The following is a 20,489-nucleotide window of genomic DNA, read 5'->3' as shown; positions in this document are numbered from 1 at the left end:
GGCACACTTCCTGAATTATCAGGATCAAAGAACATGAAGCTTTCTGCTAAGAAGGGAGAGTTAGCTGAAAGCTGTTAGAGAAAAATACAGTTATCAGAAAATGCCAGTTCACTGAGCCAAAAAAATATTTAATTCAAAACATTCCTAGCTTGATGGGCTGTTGAGAAACTGAAGCTTAGGATTCGGTACTACACTGCTAGTCTACTGCAAGCTAATGAAGTTGCAAACCTTCAGGAGCGTTCCACGAAACTGATGCCTAAGTTTAACAAGTAAGTGGAATTTCCTAAGGGATTCAGAGTTTCATGGGAATTTTCAGGAGGTTTCTTTTCAATTATAATTTCTGTGTCATTCAAACAACCTGTCTATTCCCTGCAAACCATTTTGAAATGATGAACAAGAGAAAAGTCATTCTTATCTCCCAGTAAAACCAACCCCCTTATATTCAGAAACTATTTGTTGGTTTCAAGTTTGAAATTGATTGAAATCCTGCAACTAGACCACACCAATATGGTGGTTCCCTGAAATCAATTGACACTTATCTCTTGCCTGCTGAAGCTACAGAATGAGAGGCATCTTGTATCTAGATGCCAAATTATAACACAGTAAGTGAACTATCAACCCTATAAATCTCAGTGCTACATCCTTCAAAAGTATTTATTTCCAAACATGTTATTAACACAAGTGCTGAAAAGTTTATTAAAAATATATTTTTAATAATCCTAGACATACCACAATTTTACCAAGAAATGAGTGTAACATACCTTTAAACTAGCAGTTAATTTCTTAAGTGTGTCATAAGTTTACTTTTCTGCCTTTTATAATACCTGTCGTGTACTTTCACCTTTAACTTACAGCTTATTTTTATGAATAGCTGGTTTTAAAAAAATAACCCAAAAACCCAAAAAACCTCCACCCCCCCCCCAGACAGTCATAATTTTTGTCTCCAGCCAAAATCTGGCTTGGCAAATTAGACAAAATTTAGCACTGGCAACATGTCAACTAGGTCAACAAGAATTGGTCACTCTTATCTATATAAAAACTTCACTTAAAATAAAAAGTATTAACCACGCCTCCTTTCTCTAAAAGATTTTCTGGATTTTCAAGGTTAAAATTGCAAGTGCCTCAGATGCTCCAGTTAGAGTAGAAGAACTCCAAATTCAGCTAAACTGTGATTTCAAATCAGTTCTTAAACATGCTCAGTGAATAAAAGAAAAGATGACATTGTTCAAAGTAGGTAGGTAGTGTATCTCAACATACATATCATAGACAACCAACCTGTAATCTACATCTTCTAAGTGTACTTCTGTTGAACTTGCATAATATACTGAAAAGAATACACACAAGTTGATCATCATTTAACATTTTATTAAGCGAACTGAATTCCCTCATTTCCCACTGGAGATTGAAAAAGCAGAGACACAGAAATGGAGACTTTAAATACAAATTTTAGCTTCACATAGGCACTCTCATCAGATAAAAGATGTCAGATAGAAGAAGAGAACAGGAAAAAGTCAATTAGTCTCTTGTTTTTGTTTTCAGTATTTGACACAATTCAAAGATTAAGCAGGTGTGTTTGGATGGGGTTTTTTTGTTTGGTTGTGGGTTTTTTTTTTTAAAGCAATTAGCACACATCTGTACAAACTTTTGATAAACTTCCTCCCAATCATTAAATGGCACAAAACAAAGCATGAAATGGTAAGACTCAAAGTGTGGGACTCTGACTCTCATCTTCTGTGGAACAGAATTCATATAGTACTGAAATGAAGCCATATAGCGGCTCTGAGAATTTATTGGGAGATAATAAATTTCATAACAATTTGTCATTAATTTCTGATTACATTCTACAAAACTCACATTACTAACAACTATCCAACCTGACTTGGGGAGCAAGGGGTGGAACACCACAAAGGAAAAACAGATATGTATTTCAAGTACCTAGTGGCAAGATTCTGAATACTTTAATCATGGGGAGAACAGACAAGGGCTCTTACACAAGGCGGATGGATTTAAACAGTAGGCTATCCTGTCTTAGAAACACTGTGTTCCTTCTGTATTCCAGCACTGGCTCTTCCTTAGGAGAAGTAAACATTCATTACTTCCAGACATCGATTTTCAGTTCTAAATTTGTTAGTCTGCTTTAAAACTAATGAGAAGAGGTACCTCTTCATTTTATACCGTGCAAAAAAGAAAAAAAAGTTATGTCCCTATTTTGCTCCTTAAAACAAACAAAAACTCAGCAAATTCTCTCCTAAGTTTAAGCAGATAAAAAAATGCATTTGAACCAGACACTTTAAGTAAAATGGCTACTAGTTGTTTGGTTTTTTGGTTCCCCCCCCCCCCCCCCCCCGAAGGACCATGAATTTTAAGATAAATAGAGAAGGTAGAATCTTCACCAGAGTTCACTACTCCATTCACAATCTAGTGTGTTTCTTTGACCCAAGACAGCCATATCCTATTGCTTCCCACAAGTCTCAAGCAAGGCAAAACAGGAAACTTCAGTACTTTGAGCTGATCTGTTAGTAGGGTACTTTTCCCTCTTAATGAAACTATTTAGAAAGACAACAGCAACCACTTAGGGAACCCAACGGAACTGCAAGGTCAAGAATACAGGAATAGGATTTCTTTAAAGAAAGGTGTGATTACAGTCTGCATTTCCAGCAAGAGGGAAACTCCTGCAGGAACCAGATAAATCTCAGTTCCAGCATTCTGGAAAACTTCATATGAGGTTACTTAATCTGGTACCAAAATTCTTAATCAGTCTCACAGGTCAAGGTCACTTATATCCCACACAAAGAGCAAAAGAGCCTTTATTACTAATCTGCAAGGTTGAGAATGAAGGAGGAGAAAATGCCAGAGCACCGCTAGAGATGTACAACTGACAAAGCTGTTGAGTATCCAGTTCGTAACTGTTCTGTGTGCCACATAATCAGGTCAGTTAGTTGTTAAAGGGCAAGTGGAGCAGTATAGCACCACACAGAATGAAGGACAGTTAACAACTCTTAAAATACACCATCCAAATCACTACTGAGTAGCTACTCTTGCAGACAACAGTAGAAGAAGCTGCCCTGGCTCTTTTGAGTTTGTGATGGTTTGTGATGCTCATGGTTGAATGAGGCAGATAAGATGAGCAGAAGGTGTGCAATGCATTGTTCTTACCTAGAAAATTAATAAAAAGGCCTCGAGAAAACAAGCAGTCACTCTACTGCCTTTAAGATGCTCTATTAATATCAGTTTCCTCAAAGTGATTTTCTTCCTCAGAAAAGAGATTCTGAAAAGATGCCAAGATCTCCTTAGACTATATGAAAGAGCTAGAAATGACTTCAAATCACATCAAGCACCAGCCCTCAAAATGCTACTGTATGTGACAACTTGAAGTAAAGGCTATACAATGGCCCAGGCTGTTGGGCTTGGGCCAACAAAACCCCCTCCTGAACCATTGGACAAGTATTCTTAAAGTCACCAATTAAGAGGCATATTGAGCAAGTAAGACCACAGATTTCAATAACCAACATCACACTTAATAAGCAAGTTTCTTCAGGACACACTACAGTGGATTTCTCTCACAGCTTTTTCTCCTGCAGTGTCACTGCAGAAAGCATTGACTAGTTAAATAAGAAATCCATGGTCCATTGAATTTTCAGTTCACTCCCTAAAGGTTTGTGGGACAAAGAGTGCTTGCCAGAGATGACGACAATAATTCAGACATGACTGATTTACAGACAAATACTTCCTTAAAAACTCTGATATTTGTAGGATTTACTAAACAGTTTATATCTAATGTGAATTCTCCAGTGAAACCCTCATGTTTTGTCAAGAAGCCCTAGTTTTAAGAAAACACCCTGCTCTGCGCAAGTGAAGTACTAAACACAGAAGTATGCAGGACTCAAGTAACCTACTATTGTTTCTGAGGACTGTGCACAAAAGTTGATCTAGGGTCAGTGCTGAAGTGCAGTTCTTCACATCAGCACTAAGCTCAGAGCACTCCAGACACTTCCAACATTTCAAGATAAGAACTCCTGACACCACAAGTTACAGACAGGGCATTTCTTATTAAATCCCATTTCCTTGGGGCAGAGCACATTTGTTCAGGAGTCAGTAGACTCAGACAAGGGTGCAGAGAGGAAATAAAACTGCTTTCCAATATATCCTAACCAGTCTGATGGTCTTGCTGAAGAAATTATCTCCAAGAAGATATAACATTTGGCATTCCAACAGAGAAGGCCAGCATCAGTTTGAGAGTTTTTTGTTGTTTCTATTTAAAAAGCAGTAAGGGATTAAAATAAACTATGGTAAGGCACCTAGTGAAACAGGGCAAGGCCAAAATCAAGAGCCACCTCACATTTCTCAGCTCCACATTAGACAGCTGAGAGGACCTGATGACATGGAAGAGGAGTGCATGTTTTCAGAAACCGCTATAGCAGACTGGTGTCAAGTGCCTAAGGCATATACATCAGTTAGAGTTAGGACAGATACATGAATTGGCATCTCAAGACAAAACTTTGTCAAGCCTGAGGGGAATTTGCACAACGCATGTAAAACAGGCACGGAACTGACAAAAAAGGAGGAAGACAACAAGAAGCAGTGCTGAAGGAGATGGTCCAGCCTGGAGAAGGGTTACTAGACGATTTCCTTAGGAGTAAGTTTTACCTTGCCAAATACGTTTTACCAACAATCAAAAGAAGCGTACAAGTATACCTGAAGTTCTGACTGATTGCATCAGCACAGAATACGATTTGGGCCTCAAAGATGAGCACATGACATTTCATTTCACATCTGATTATATGAAGTGCAGGAACATACACCTGGAAACAAGTGAAGAACCCACTAAGAGTTGCAGAGTTGAAATTACTTTGACAAAAGGATCTCGTTTCCTGATAGATCACAGGACAACTATAAGCCATTAACTGAACAACTCCTCAGATGTAGGCATCAACAGGAAAAGGTGTGGCAAGACTTCAATCAGGAGAGCTTTGAAACAAAGCCTCCTGAGCCCCTTCCTTATGGCAAAACTCACCAGAAGATCTCTGACCTCAAAAGCCAGGTACCACAACAAAGTAGAACACACAACAGGCAGCAGAATTCCAAAGTAAATAGGTAAGATGGTAAAAGTGAGTTTATAAACCTTATTTCCCCAACAGTCATTGTACTATATCACTTCCAAGCTTGTTTTTAGTCAGCTAAATACTACCTGTGAGTTCTGTACAGCCTCATCTACATAAGTTTTCATTTTCAACTCCTCAGGTCGAGCCTTCTTTCTCTCCATCCCTTTTTTCCCCTCCCCATCTTCCAGCTTAAGCTGCAAGCTCCCAGCTTGTTGCTGTGATGGTCCGCTATATAGTCTCTAGTCTATAGGACCTTCCCTCTGCCAGGCAAGTTCAGTTGATGCCAGGGAAGGAGCGGCCTCTCCTGCTCCTCAGAGGGCCTACCTGACCCAGCCATACTACGATCAGTTTGTCTAAGGAGTAAATAAAACATGATTCTTGTAATAACAGCCTCTCATTGACAGGAACAAAATAAGAAAGTAACAACAATAAGAAAAATTGAGAGGAATTTGAGGCTAATACACCTGAACTAATACTTACTATGAGGAAAGCAGCGAGCTAATTACCTCAACACCAGAGAACAGGAAAGGGGTAAAACTTAACACCAATCAACAAAAAACAATCAGCAACCGTGTATGCCTACCTTGTACTGGCCTGTATACTCCTACCAGACAGACCTCTGCTTAGAATACATGCCAGCAAAGGCATACATAGAATCATTTAGGTTGGAAAAGACTCTTAAAGATCATCAAGTCCAACTGTTAACCTAGCACTGCCAAATCCACCACCAAACCATGTCCCTAAGCACCACATATACATGCCTTTTAAATACCTCCAGGGATGGGGACTCAACCACTTCCCTGGGCAGCCTGTTCCAGTGCTTGATAGCCCTTTCGGTGAAGAAATTTTTCCTAAGATCCAATCTAAACCTCCCCTGGCACAACCTGAGACCATTTCATAAACCAGCAAGTCAAATGTTCATAACTGGGCAAATAAAATCCAAAGGACAGAACTACCAGATGCATAAAGAATTATAATGCATTACTGAAGACCCAATACAACTTATGTGAAAGGGAAGTCATACTTCAAACACGACTGAGTTATTTGAAGATGTCAGTAGGCATGTAGACGCGGGACACAGAGTGAATCAAGATTTCAAAAAGACATCTATTGACATCCATGTCCAAAACTTTAAAAACCTCCCAAGCAACAGTGGTGAAGCCCTTGCATAGATAAGTAACTCGTTAAAAGACAGAAGTAAATGGACAGTTTGCACAGCAAAAGGTCACAAACAAGAGTGTCCCAGGGTTGCCTTTGCTCTTCCATGCAAAGAGATTATCTAATGAAGTGACAATCCACTGCCCGGTACAGTCTAGTATAAGCAGCAAAGAAAATCAAGAGGACAGCAGGGGAACTTCAAAATATTGAGGTGGTAAAACTGAAGATAATTACCAAAAATCAATAATTTTTTCCCTAGCAGTCCACCACTGGCTACAGAAAATAGATCCTAGACTAGACTGACTTGCTCTGATCTAGTAGAGCTGTTCTTATCTGATGATGCAGAGACAGATTATTATAACCCCCATTCAACATGGTCTGGACTTTGTTTGAAATACTGTTTAGCATGACTCTGTAGAATCCATTCAAACTGAAACAGGAGGAAAGGAAAATACTCAAACAGAACACAGGAACAGAGATCTTATTATAGCCTCTACACTGCAACTGGGATTGTACCACAGTGCAGACAGTAAACTTTGGACAATATCCGCTATTAACAGTTTGCAGTAGCTCGTACATTTGTAGCTACATTTTTTTCACTTGTCTGTGAACTACTTGTTTAAAATACAAGTCCACTACCACGGCTTTTGAGTCATTAGTGCTCATTATCCATTAACACTCAGTTTTTACTATGCAAAATAAGCAATGATATCTGAATAGGAATAAATATGGAAGGGGAAAGGGAAAAAATAGAGGGGGAATCTGTAACGAAAACCCCTAAATGACAGTGTTGCCACAATGCATAAAAACTGGGGATAAATTAAGGCTAAAAGTTAGGACCTTCTAGCCAGAATGAGTTTGGGATTCATTTTCAAAAAAGGACAATTAAGTCCTTCCAAATGGCTACTGATTAGCATGTGAAAGTCTGATAACAAGGTAGCGGACTTCTTGACCTGGCAAGATTGCCACAGACTGACATTTCCTGAATAAGGTGGTAGGGAGCATACACCCCTTTTCCTCAAGCACCAGGAGATGGGATACCCAGTAGCAGTACATATAGAAAGAAACAGTTGGGATTAAACACTTAAAGGAAGACATCACATAAGCTTCCTGGACTGAAAGATGGAAAGTATAATTTGCCTTGGTGAGCATGTTTGTAGTGTAACGCAAATCGATTGTGAAGACACTCCATATAGAAACATACAAAAATCAAAAGCTGAGAGAAAATTATCTGTGGAGACAGATAAAGTTGTCAAAATTGCTTTAATGTCACTGACAATAAATAAAAGGAAAGGTTTGGAAGCAAAGACAAATGAGTGGTTTTAAGGAGAAGTCAAACATAGGAAATGACTGGCTTATGAAAGTTGAAGGATGGAGAGGTAGGGTGGTCCAGGAAGAATAAAAAAAAAATTGAAGGAGTATGAACCTGAAGCACAGCTAAGTCCACAGTCACCGCATTAATCAGCTGGTAGCACAGCAAACTTTTGAGAGAGTTTGGCACAGTTAGCACTACAGGCCTTATGCGGAGTAGTCTAAGGCAGCCGTAGATCCTAAGCAGATCCTGTTTTTATTCCCCCTCATCAGACGGCTAACACCAGAATGACCTGCATCTGAACTACAGGTCATAAAGCAGTAGCCATTTGATAATCCTCCCCCCATACTCAGATTAGGAGGCTTAATAGCTACACTTCGGTGAACTCAAATCTTCACATTTAACTGGACCTTGCTGTGGCACACTTTCTGTTCTGTGAGCCAAATTGACAGCTGCAATCACAAGCTGGAGTCCTTTAAAGAAGTCTTCTATAATCTACATCATATATGGCAGCACTATTAGTTCACTGTTAATTAGAAGATGTCCAGCAGTTTTGCACCAGTAGTATTTTAACCTGGCACTATAACATTTTGTAGTGCTTTTAGAATGGAAAATAAAAAACTTCTAAATAAGATGTGCAAAGCTTTTTCACACTAGGTATGAAGAGCAGCAGCATATTCAACCCTAGATTAGTTGCACTGCCCTCTGACCTATTAGTGGCTCAGCAGACTAGAAATGCACTAAAGCTAGTTTATAAAGCACTGGAATTATGACAGTGAGAACTATTATTCATATATAAGATTCTACCTAGCCTTTAATTAAGATGATTTGAAGAAGCTGGGAACTGTAGAATGAGGAAAATAAATATTTCTAATCTGAAAATTAAGCATTTTTAAAAGCAGTTGGTTTAAAAGCATTTTAGAATAAAACACATTGCAAAACAACAATTTTTTCCACTGAACAGCTCTTTAAGCATGAATAATCAATCCTCAAGTGCCACAGAAGCTAGGATGTCTCATAGTTGGAAAGCAGGACCCTACCAAGCTATTCAGAAACTGAAAGCTGAGGAACATAGTTAAAGAGGTCACAAATTCAGTGAGTTTTCATTTACCAACAAATCTTGAAAAATTCACATCTAGTGACATTTACCGAACTCATGCCAATACAACACATGCAGCATGCTATGGAGATGCAAGCCTGGATGGATGTTGAGAACAAACACAATTAGAAGCAGGAGCTGAGACTCCAGAATAATTTTACAAAAAATAAAACCTTAATCTAAGAAGAGGTTAATCCAGCTTCTCAAGATATTACACAGGAACCTGGTCTGTGCCAGAAGTGGAAACAAAAAGAAAGATGACAACCTGACACATGGTCTTTGATCTGCAGAGTCACATGCTGCTGACCACATCCCATAAAAAGGGATTCAACCTCTACCGCTCAATGCATTTCTGCAGGTTCAGAGTCCCCTACCCTTTGTAATACATCTTCTACCCCCTTACAGGCTCAAACAGATGAGCCACTACCATCCACCTTCCCTTTCCTACTCTCTTCTCCCTTCTTCCTGGCTTCTCTATGCCTGTAGTGGATGGAAGGATAAAGTGGTAGATTAGCAGTGAAGAAAAAAAAAAAAAAAAAGATATATCACATAATAACTTTACACCCTCAAACAGGGTTGTTTGTGTTTGTTTTTCTTGTTTGTCTGTTTTTTTTAACGTATGGTAGCTAAATTTATAATGCCATCCTATTTTCCAGAAGTTTGATACTAGACATGTGAGTTGCAGAAATTCAGTTCTGTTCCAACTTATCTTATCAAAGTTCCCTCCAAGCACTTGGAAGAGAGCAAGGTTCAGGAATAACATAAGACACAGTGGTCCTAACTGGGATGAAGAATTTTAAGTGAAATCTATAAAGCTCTGGCTGACCTCTACACTTTACATAAACACACTGAACTCTAAAGGTTAGAATAACAACCTTATTTGAAGCCCTGATACTTGAGTCATATTCAAGAAGAAGGGATCCATTGTAACTATCTATTCAAAACACCCATATAAATACAGCTGAAAAATAAAAAGGCAAGGGCGGATAAGGGGAAGAGGTACTATTTTTTCCCCATTTTAGCTGTAGGCAGTACAAGCCCTGGCTACTTACCAGTAGCTGGAATACAGCTCCTCAACAGCATACACTGATCTGATAATAATAGGAATGCGTCATGTTGATCAATTTATTTCCCTTACACAACTACTAGTACTCAGGAAAGTTCAGGAGACTCAACTAACAGAAAACCAACCCAAAGCAACAACAACAAAAAAATCACAGTAGGCCCCCAGACTAACTTAAAACAGAAGGGCAGTTGACTGTTACATCAGACAAGTTCCACTACAAAGGGACAACAAGTGGAAAGATGTTATTACTAGTGGTACTGTATTCTTGCTCTTGTCAATAATCTTGTTGATTAGGACGCTGTTCACCCAACTTAGCTCCCAGCTCACTTCAAACCCCCAAAAAACTGTTGCTAAAATAGACAGATATTAAAAATCAGAAGCCTTGTTCTCTCCAGTAAAGCTACTTATAGTTGACTCAGGAGAAAAAGCAGGTAGGTAGTAAACCTGATCAGGAAACTGATCCAAGTTAAACTAGATCTGACCTTTTCTTTCCTATTCTTCCTCCTGCCACGTTTCCCCTCCTGTTTTCTAGGTTAGTTTTAAGCTAGATTATTTTTACAGTCTATTTTGTTGAACTGTTTAATAAATGAATGCTCATACCAGTCAACATAAATAATGAAGGGAGGTACAGTGAGTCCAGAAAGAAAAACAATAGAATTGTGTTATGCATCAACAAAAAAACCCCAAAGTTACCAACCTCAACCATTAGTACACAGCTACTGAATGCCAATTCAAGGGAAGAACCGAGACTGAGTTGCAGCGACAGTATCTGTACTCCACGTTCTTGGTTTACACAGGTTCCAGCTTAAGAAACTCTTAGTGCCTACAATGTAGAAAGACTATCAGAGTTTAAATTTCTCAGCTCGCTATCAGCCACATAAAAAGTAAACAGCTACCATATAAGAACATACAATAAGAAAGTTCAAGCTATGCCTAAAAACATTGACAAAGATTACGGTAGTTCCTGGAACACTTAAAAATTGAACTGCTTCCCTATACCAGTATCTACATATAAAGAGCACCAAAAACATAATCACAGGTTTTGTCAACACTGCTGAGGATACGTATATCTACTTGCATGCTCTGCAACACATTTCTGTTCTGAGCTCAAAGAATTCAAACAAAGCATTGCTTGCATCCCACACACTCCATGGATTAGTCTGTGTAGCAGGTACAGTTTTGCCCTTCATAAAATTATGCTCCATACATCCTTACAATTGCAGGTTCACAAGAGATCTGCGAGTACTGCATCTACTGCTAAATACATAAAACTTCCTCCCCCTGCCTTTTAAACTGCACCTCTGGGTATCATTCCTCTAACTTTTTTTGTACTGTTTTCCCAAGTAAAAATTTATCTCAAGGGTCAAATATGAGATATCCCTTCAAAACCACATAATGACAGCAGTAGGCAATTGCTTCTTTCTAAGAGAAAAGCTGATGAGTTGAAACGGATTGTGAGAAGACATGGAAAAGAAGCTGATCTAACACTACATATTTCAAACAAAGATAGTCCAACACAAGCAAAACAAACCCCATGTGTTTTCTCTTACTTCAATCTAAAGACAGTTAATGTGATAACATACACCACAGCAACTTCCAATGACATATATACACACACTGACCATTTTTTTCTCTTTTGTTAGCCTGCTTAGTTCAAGGGAAATCAGGATAGTATGTTTAGGGCTGTGTTCCATTCCTGACAGCTGACAGTGCCATAGGCAGCTAAACCAATCCAATGGCTTATTTCTGCTATTACCCATCCTGCTTCTGTCACACAGTCGCACTCCCATCCTTGTGCTAGCACCAGCATTCATCAGATTTTTTTTTTTTTTTTTTGCAAGCCCCTAACTCCTCTCAACAGACAACTAACCAGTTACTGAGTTAAAGCAGATCAGACAGGGGTCTGATGAGTGCTGATGCAAGCATACGAGCAGCAGGAGCATACAGTCAGGATTGCAATTTCTCCATTTTTGTAATAGTTCCGTGAGACTTGATGATGCAAGATGGCACTTTACTGTATAAGAATATTGCAGTTTCATAATAAGTGTTCAACGCTCATGCCAATTTGCACACCTGCCTCTGTAATACTAGTTTGAGCTATTCCCTTACATGATACCATCTTCCCCCACTGCATCAAAAACTGCCTGTGAACCTGTGCTGTGATTCCGATCTAGATTTAATTCCTGTTTTTCTTCCAACATTTGCAGTAACACTGAGACTACTTCCCTGATCTGTTTTACACTGGAATCACACCAAGAGTTTCACATCACAGCTCAAAGCATGACAGATCTGCAGGAACATCTTACACCAGTATTACTGCCCATCATATTGGAAGATGGCACTACAGCCACAGCAAGTTTGCTTGCTGTTTAAAGAAGCTGGAGTGCCAAGGAAGCAAAAAAGTTCAAAGCAGGTATCATTTTGAAATCAGTCTTGCATACAGTCTGTTAATAGCCTGACAGGTAATAGAGCATCGAGCCATCAAAACAATCACTAGCAGATAGACAAGAACATTATAGATGTATAGTAAAATAACTAGGTCTGCCACTACTACTGTGGCAGCTATAGAAAATTGCCTACAGCCGCAGCAGTGTTACAAAAAAAGTGATACTAACCTGCTGCAAAGTACTTACAGCCACAGTGAAAGTGAGAACACTTCTGCCTACTGTGGAAATAAAGACACAAAGTAGCTAATGCAAGAGTGTTGCAAGCGCGGGGCTAATAACAAATGCAGTAGCTACCAGTCTTTTGTTTGGGGGGAGAATTCCTCTTCCTGGAAAGCGCACTTGAGAGACAGCTTGTTCAAAAAGAGTAAGCTAGAGCAGAAGTTCAAATGTTTTAAAGTCTAGATCCATCAAAACAGAATTAGATGCATCAACATATCCTAGTTTAGAGGGAAAAAAGTCTGAAAAAATACGACGAGTAAAGGAGTACTTGCATGCTAGATTTCACAAGCATACAAAAATGGATTTTCACTTTGATCAAATTTCAGTTTTCATAAGAAAGCAATACCAAGGCTATTTCCTGTCAAATGCGTGCCCTTGAGCTGCAGCAGAGGAGCAGTAAAACTTCTACCCTTCCCTCCCCCCAAATGGCAATGCACTTACTTTTTTAAAAGTAGTTGAGATAATATTTTAAACTTTCATTTTCACAATGAGAGATTATTCAGAGAGTCTTTTATATTTTCACAATACAATGCAAGACCCCAGCAAGAAGATTTCAACCTCCATGACTGGAGTTACCTGGCACTTCCCATTAAAAAGCCTCAAGTTGCTCCTCCAAAGTTTACCCACAGGATACCGTGACAACATGGCAAGAAGCCCCACCTCATGCTGAAGCTTTTTCTTGCACTCCAGCAATTACTATTTCTCTCCTCTGTGCCTATCCATGAACGTTATGGGGACTCAATGTACTTGCCCACATTCTACCTGTAAAGTTCAAATGAAATCAGTCAGTGAGATCAATGACTGCTTGGAAAAACTGCATAAATCCTGTTTCTTAAGGCTGACCACAGTATGAAGCTAGACTTTTATAGCTCCATACTACCAAAGCCTCTCAATCCAGTGGAATGCATTTAACCAATGCACGTTACAAAGTTTCAATCAAAGACCAAAGAGTAATGTTTAACCATTCTGATACGCACATCTATAAAATACCTTGCAATTCAAACCACCACGGAACTCGGTTACTGGCTGTTAGGTACTTCAACTCTGAGCTTTCTGGCACTTTCCCATAAACACAGAATTTAGAATTAGGGTATTTTGTTTGTTAGTTATGTCACAAAGACTGTACCTAGGACTAAACACACCAGTGAGTGCTGCTATAAACAGTACTTGTTAGCACACTTTATGCATGCTGTGAGAACACTGCCAGAGTCAAGATCTTCAGCTGCCTTCTAAGACTGTCTAGTTTTGAACTCCGATCAAGTCATGCAAGAGTTAGGTACGTCCATAAGCACAAGTCTAGGCATCTTAGGAATGTTAGTGCTCAACATAACGCACACAAAGATTACCATCTGAACGGCCATTTTGTACTGAACACCTATTTAGAATTTCTGTGAATACATTCCATTAATTTACCATGTGAAGTCTTCGGTACCTTCAAATATGTTTAGATACCAAATAAAGAGAATTCTCGGTAATGTCAGTGAAATTTTATCACTGTTTTTCTTCTCAAATTCTTTAAAAGATTGAACATTTTGATCTGAGACTTTAAATCATATTCCGCAGGTCACGACTTAACATAATAGGCTGGCAAAACCCAAGCTTTTAATTCTAAAGCCCATGCAAATATTCAAGTCTGCAACCAGGTTTTGACAAACAAACAATTCAGCAATCAAGCCCTCTGAGCAGAGGTCCCTAACCATCACTGACACTCATGCAAACAATATGCTGCAGGCAACTGAGTATTATTTCTGTCTCACTGTTGCGGATATGAACAATCTGTTGACTACGAGCCCCAAGCTGGGCAATCACTGTCTTGGAGGTATGATCTCTGGCTCAGTTTACCATTTCCATAAAGTAAGTGGATGAGGAATCCTTTACAGACAAACAATTTCAAAGTGTTCAAGTAATTATACTACCAAAATGCAAATATCAAATCTAGCATCAATACAATAAGTGATACAAGACATCAGAATAAAGTTGTTCATCCAAAGGGTTTAGCAGAAACAATAACATGTTCAAGGAGTCCGTACTTTTTTGCTTCGCTCTCTGAACATAATGCTTGACAAATGATAGCCCACAGAACCATATCACCTTTCAACATTTTTTTAAATTAAAAAAATGCTAAGGGTAGAACAAACTGAGTTTTTTGTTAGAGGGGGTTTTTTTGTTGTTTTAGGATTGACAGTAAGCTAGTTCAAGAATTGGGGGGCTACTACTTTACCACATCATTTTCCTCACTTTGCTACAAATGTATGATTCTTCAGAAGGGTGGAGAAAGAAAAAATAAGTTGTAAGTTATACCAAATCCATCATATTCACCACTCCTCCCCCCACCACGTTGCCATTTCAGCCACCAACTGGACAATTGTTCAAACCTTCCAGTTAGTACTAACTTTGTTAGACTCTTCAAATCCTTAAAAATACTTTGCCGAGTAAGAACAATTAACCATTTTTACTTTGGAAGTTAATTTGAGATATTGTAGGAGGTTATTTTACAGAAGTTAATGCTACAGAATTTCAAAGGAGTAAAGAAAAAAAAAACCCAACAACCTAAACCTGTTAAGAGTACTCTACCTCCATTATCCTGACTACTCACTTTCTTGCCACTTTGTTTACACTTTCTCTCAGATAAGGGCTGCTCAACAGGCATGCCAAGTAACAGTTCTTGACCGAGATAGCTCTTGACTAACTATTAGAGTATAACCAATGACCTTCCTCCTTCACAGCTGCTAATCATTTCAGGGTGCCTTTCTATTAACTGAATTTTGCATCATGAACATACAAAAGAAGTCATATCCTAAATAACTCTTTTTCCAAGGAAAAGAAAACTGAGCATGAAGCGACACCACAGTGCAATCAGTGTAAAATGTAAGCAATTACATTATGGTTTTACACTTTGCAATTCTCAGTGAAAGAGCAACTCAAAAAAAAAAAAAACCAACTTCAAACAAGTTCCCTAAACAGAACAGATCTGCCCAGCAGAGGACCCAACACAGGGTGAAATTTTGTCTTGCAAAGCATTCATTACATTTCTTTGCAGTCCTTGTCACTGTTGGTCGTGCTGTGCAATTCTGTTCCCCGAACACGTCTGGCAGCATACCATTACCACCTGAAAGTCCCTTCAGTCATCAGCCGTCAAGCAGACTCTTAGGATTTTAGTTCAAATTTAAAAATGAAATGCGATTAAATAACAGGTAACCAGAAGAACGGCCACTTATATATTGTGAGAGATATCAGTCCCTCAGATTTAACAGTTCATCACAGCATCTATGCCAATGAACTAGCTCTCCCTATATATTCTAATTAAACTGCATTCTTTCCACAAGAAGCATTGCATAATGTATTCATGTATAGACAGACATAAACATTGTTTTCCTGAACAATATTAGAACTCAAAGGATTAAAAAGACAGTGCAAGCATACACAGGTACCATAATACATACACGGGTGTTATAACAGGTGTTTAAAAGTGCTATTGGGGCAACACAGCAAGAACAAGCAGCATGTGTGCACCAAGCAGCTACCAGGTTACTGAAAATATGTAAAAAACCCTCCACAAACCCGGACAAAGCTAATCGCCTGTAATTACGAGTATACCCGCTTGTTAGATATTTACTTCTTACTTTGATCTCGTCTCAAGCACACGCAGAAACACTGAATGAATTGCTGCTTACCCTCCCAGTTACATCTAGATGTGTTTCCACCGCTCAGCCATCAGGGAGGATCAGTACTGACACTAGCACACTACTTGAAGATCAAGGATGTTATCTGTTTCCCTAAGAAGGGAAATGTCTGTCGAGACGATACAAATAAGCGGTTCCTGGCATCAAAGCGTTCACACACACACACACCCCCCCAACAAACAAAAACCCAACCAAAGCCCCCGAACGGAGGCGCCCCCCGCCTTGGGCTGGCAGCGCCGCGGCGGCACGGGTGACACAGGCCCGCGCTCGCCGCCGCCGGGGCAGGAGCAGGGGCAGGGGCAGGGCAGCGGCGCGGGCCCCAGCCCCGCAGGCCGCCGCGGCGCGAGCAGCCGCCCGTGCGGCGCGGCCGGGCCCCTCGCGGGGCTCTCTCCCGGGGCGGGAACGCCGCCGAGGCGGCCGCCGGGACCGCGCTCCCCCGCTCCGGCGGGTGGGGAAGTCACGTGACCGGGGGGGACGACCCTGGCGGCACGAGAGCCACCGGGGCAGCCCCGGGGGCGGGAGGGGGGGGAGCGCGAGGGGAGAACTGCCGTCGCCATGACAACTTCCAGGGGGGAGGGAAAACTTCAAATCCCAACCGTCAGTGCAGGAGCGGCGCCCTCTTAAAGGCGCACACACACACATAACACAGGCACAGGCGGGCTCCCTCCCCCCCTCCGCCCCCCAGGCACTGGCGATGGAGGAAGAGAGGAGGGGGGCAGCCACCGGCACTCACCGCGCCAACGACGAGAAGCCGAGACAAAAGGACCCGAGAGGAGAAAGGGTCTCGGTCGGCGGCAAAAGGAGGGACGGAGCGGCCCCAGCCGAAGCCCTAACGCCCACCCTCCGCTGCCTGGAGGCGGCTCAGGACCTTCGCTCTCCCCCGCAGACCCCGTCTCCGCTTCCGCCCTCCGAGAAAGCCGCCGGAGCCGCTCCTCCATCCCCGCTCTCCCCCTCCACCCACCCGAGAGCCCCGGGCTCAGGGCGCCTCGCCCGCTCCCCCCGCTCCCCTCACGGACCCCGCCGCCCCCTCCCCCGCCCTTCGGTCCCCCCGCTACGGCCGGGATACCCCGCCGCCCCCCCCGCTCTTACCCACACAGTGCATCAGCCGGTGCCGCCAGGAGTCGAGTTCTCGGCGGACTCCCCTGCGCTCCGCCGTGCAGCGGGGGCTCCGGCACTGGGAGGCGGCGGCAGGAGGAGCGGGAGCCGCGGCGGCCATTCTGTCTGTTCCCTTTTCCATCTGCCTCTGACCTCACGCCCGCTCATTTACATACGAGCGCGCGCGCCACCCAGAAGAGCCGCGCGCTCCCCCGGCTCCTCTCCCTCCCTCCCCCCCACCCCCCTTGCCTCGTCGAGCGCGTGCCCGCGGCCCCCCCCCCCGCTCAGCATCCGGGGCGGGGAGCGCGCGCGCCGCCTGGCGGGGTGATTGACACGTGTCCCCGCTCCCCGCGGCGCCCCCGCCCCGCCGCGGGCCCGCCCGGGCCCCAGCCTTCCCCCGCGGAGGGCGGCCGCCTCGGTAACCGGGCCGAAACCGGGCACCCCCCTCCCGCCCCACCGCCGCCCCGTTCCACACCGATGTCCCCCCGGCCTACAGCTCCCGCGGGGCAGCGCGCCACCTGCTCCAGCCCAGCCAGGGCAGGCAGCAGCAGTGCACGCCGGGAGTTGTAGTCCGTCGAGGGAGGGGGAACGGCACCCACCCCCGGAGCTTTTCCCGCCGGGAAGGCACCCCGGACGGTCCTTCCAAGGGCTCCACGCTGCCTGAGCCCCAGCACCGCAGGGCGACCCTCGCCCCGCACCTCCCAGCGCCGCAGCGCCGTCGGAGGCAGCTCTGGGACAAGAGGCTTTCAAAACCGGCGCAGGTCTCGCCCTCACCCCGCCGTCTGCCCCGGTGCTGCTTGGAGCAGGGCCCGCTCCTGGCCCACGGTCCCCCCGCAGCCTCTTCCACCCCCTCAGCCTCGCCCGCCCCCCGGGCTGCTGCCCGTCGTGGCGGTCCCTGCCCCGGCCCGCGTTCCGCCACCTGCGCGGACGCGGCGGCACGCGAGGGGAGGCACAACGCGGCGCCTTCCGAATTAGCTGGGCAAATTCACTCCGTAGGGAGGTTTTCAAAGTTCTCTAAGCTACCGCTCGGTTCACCAGGCTGTTTTAACGGCTTTGCCTTCAGCCTACTTTTTATAAGAGTGTTGATCACGTAGAGTCAGGCAGGGAGGTGAGCTGGGAGCCGGCATCACACAAAACACAGCATTATCTCCCACTCCCACTTTGGAAGAGGCTAGCATGGAAACGAGAAGCAAGTCAGTTTAGTTCAGTATCTGGGAGCACGCCTGAGGAAGCTTACTATCAACCTACAAATGACTTCAGAACTAAAGTCAGATTAAGATAACTGCAAGAAAGTTAACACACAAACGTCAGATTGGATTACTCGGAGCATTTGACAACCACTGGGACAGCCAGTTTCGCTGCTCTGCGCACAGTCAGCCTCATGCTGTACCTCCGGACTCCAGCACAAGACAGACATCCCTCAGCACCAGCCTAACGTGACAATTGCTAACCGTGCCTTGCAAGAGAGCAATTAGCAGTCTTGAATTCCCCAGACAAAAAAATCAAGATCTCGCTGTTTTCTCAGATCCTGGTGCATCTTTGAGTGCCGCCTCCTCCCCCACGCTCCCCTCCTCTGAACAGTCTTTGTACGCAGCGTTACTTCAGCAAGAAATGGCATTTTCTGTGCCTGTTTGCAGGTTGTGATAGAAAACAGCACTGAATAAGGCTATAGAAAAGACACCCTTGTTTCTCCCCTCCCTCCCCCATAAGGATTGAAGGAGCAACGCTGGAAAGAATTGTGTCACCCCTATCTAGACACAATTATTTTTTCTTGTGCTAGAGGATGAGCAGTTAACAACAGCGACACTGCATCAAAGCTGCAGAGGGGCTTCAACTTTGAACAAAGAACGGGAAGACGTTCCCCACTCATTCATCCCTCTCAGTACCTGTGTAGAGCATCAGTGCAACCAGAGGCAGGGTTATTTGGGAATGGAGCCCTTACCACCTTTCAGTGGAGCATTTCAGGAGAATGGGAAGACTGGAAGTGCAGGCAAAAAGGCAACCTATTGCTTCCTCCAGCTTTTCATCACAGCAGCCAGCACTACGTAGCAAGCAGCAGCTTCACGGTCTCCTGGCTTCCTCCTTCTTCACCTCAGATCCCTTGCGAGTACCTTGTCTCTCTTCTTTGTACTGGACTTCCAAACAGCAACAAAAATTACCAGCCTTGTCTCAGAGAAACAGCAAAAACCAAGGCAACTCCAGTAAGGTGTTGTCAAAGCCCGCACAAACCAAAATGGAACCTTATTTAGATAGAATGCATCAGTTTTGAACTGGTAATAGCCTCTATCAAAAATATTTTTTTTTCCACAGAATAGGCTTAAAAAAAAAAAAACAATCTGTCATGCATTTGCTTCTCCTGCAAACCTTCCATGGTAGATATTTCCTTCTGAACTTCTTGAAGATATTCTTTTTTGTGGGTGAAGGACATATTCAGGGATTGCCTGTAGAGCACAGCCCTGAAGATCAATTCTGCTTCCACTGGAATGAGCAAAACTTTGGTAACAGATGACAGGTCACGTCTTTTTTTGTAAATAATTTTCATAAAAATAAACTTTGTCTCTTCTGTAAAACAGCTAATTGGGCTTAATAAATTCAACACATGGGAATTTTAAACACTATTCATTTAACTGAATCCCTGAGGTTATCTGACATGAATCAGTTTCATAGGGATACAAATGCCCCACATCTGAAGAGTTTTATTTTGAGATGTCTATCATTAAATAAAGAGTAGAGAAGAAACTCTACTGCCCCCCCACCCCCCCTTTGTTCATTTAACACACTTTTTGGTGTAGTTTCAAGGTTCCTCCCATTTGAAAGACTTCTCCATGCACAAAAGAAAAGAGAAGTAAACCTGACTAACAAAGTTGGTGGGCAGATTTCAGGCAGCAGGAGGAAGAAAGGGGAAAGAAAGAATTTCAAACTGAATTTTTATAGCTGCCTAGATTTCGAACTCCAAAGCCTTCTGAAAATACTGCCTAGACATCAGGTACGCTGTAAGGACTAGGTTTTGAACCGCTCCTTCCCTTTGAGATTTTTTTATTCTTCCAGACTTAAAACTGATCCAGGCAACCCAAGGATCCTGCTTCATCAAACCATCAGGGATGTTATTTTTACATTAGCTGTACTGGTTTTTCTTCTCTATGAAAATGACTTCCCAGCCCAGAGGTCACTTCTTATGTGGATTTGTATTTGATTTTATAGAAGTGATTCCACTTTTCTGAACAAGGGTTGGATCAAAACTCCAAGGCTGATCGAGGGCAGAAGCTGGAGCAGTAAGGGATAACTTCGATTTAGTTAATTTTAGCTAC

At 42.8% G+C, this 20,489-nt stretch overlaps 1 protein-coding gene across 12 annotated transcripts in view; it reads right to left on the bottom strand.

Annotated features, from left to right (window-relative positions):
• Positions 1–17,405, bottom strand: part of LCORL (ligand dependent nuclear receptor corepressor like) — an 87,478-nt gene extending 70,073 nt beyond the window's left edge. For 7 of the 12 annotated variants that reach the window (XM_082316137.1, XM_082316135.1, XM_082316139.1 and 4 more), the window contains exon 1: positions 17,176–17,405. In XM_082316137.1, coding sequence (XP_082172263.1) covers positions 17,176–17,323 — 148 coding nt within the window. In that variant the 5' untranslated portion in view covers positions 17,324–17,405. Of the gene's footprint in view, positions 1–16,077; positions 16,254–17,175 lie in introns of those variants that run through there. The other 5 variants (XM_082316145.1, XM_082316142.1, XM_082316143.1 and 2 more) reach the window with 3 other exon arrangements.
• Positions 17,406–20,489: the final 3,084 nt, after the last annotated feature.

This window comes from Platalea leucorodia, assembly GCF_965183815.1.
Source record: "Platalea leucorodia genome assembly, chromosome: 6".
NCBI lineage: Eukaryota > Metazoa > Chordata > Aves > Pelecaniformes > Threskiornithidae > Platalea > Platalea leucorodia.
Note: the sequence above shows the minus strand (reverse complement) of the source record. Positions and strands in the feature narration are given on the sequence as shown.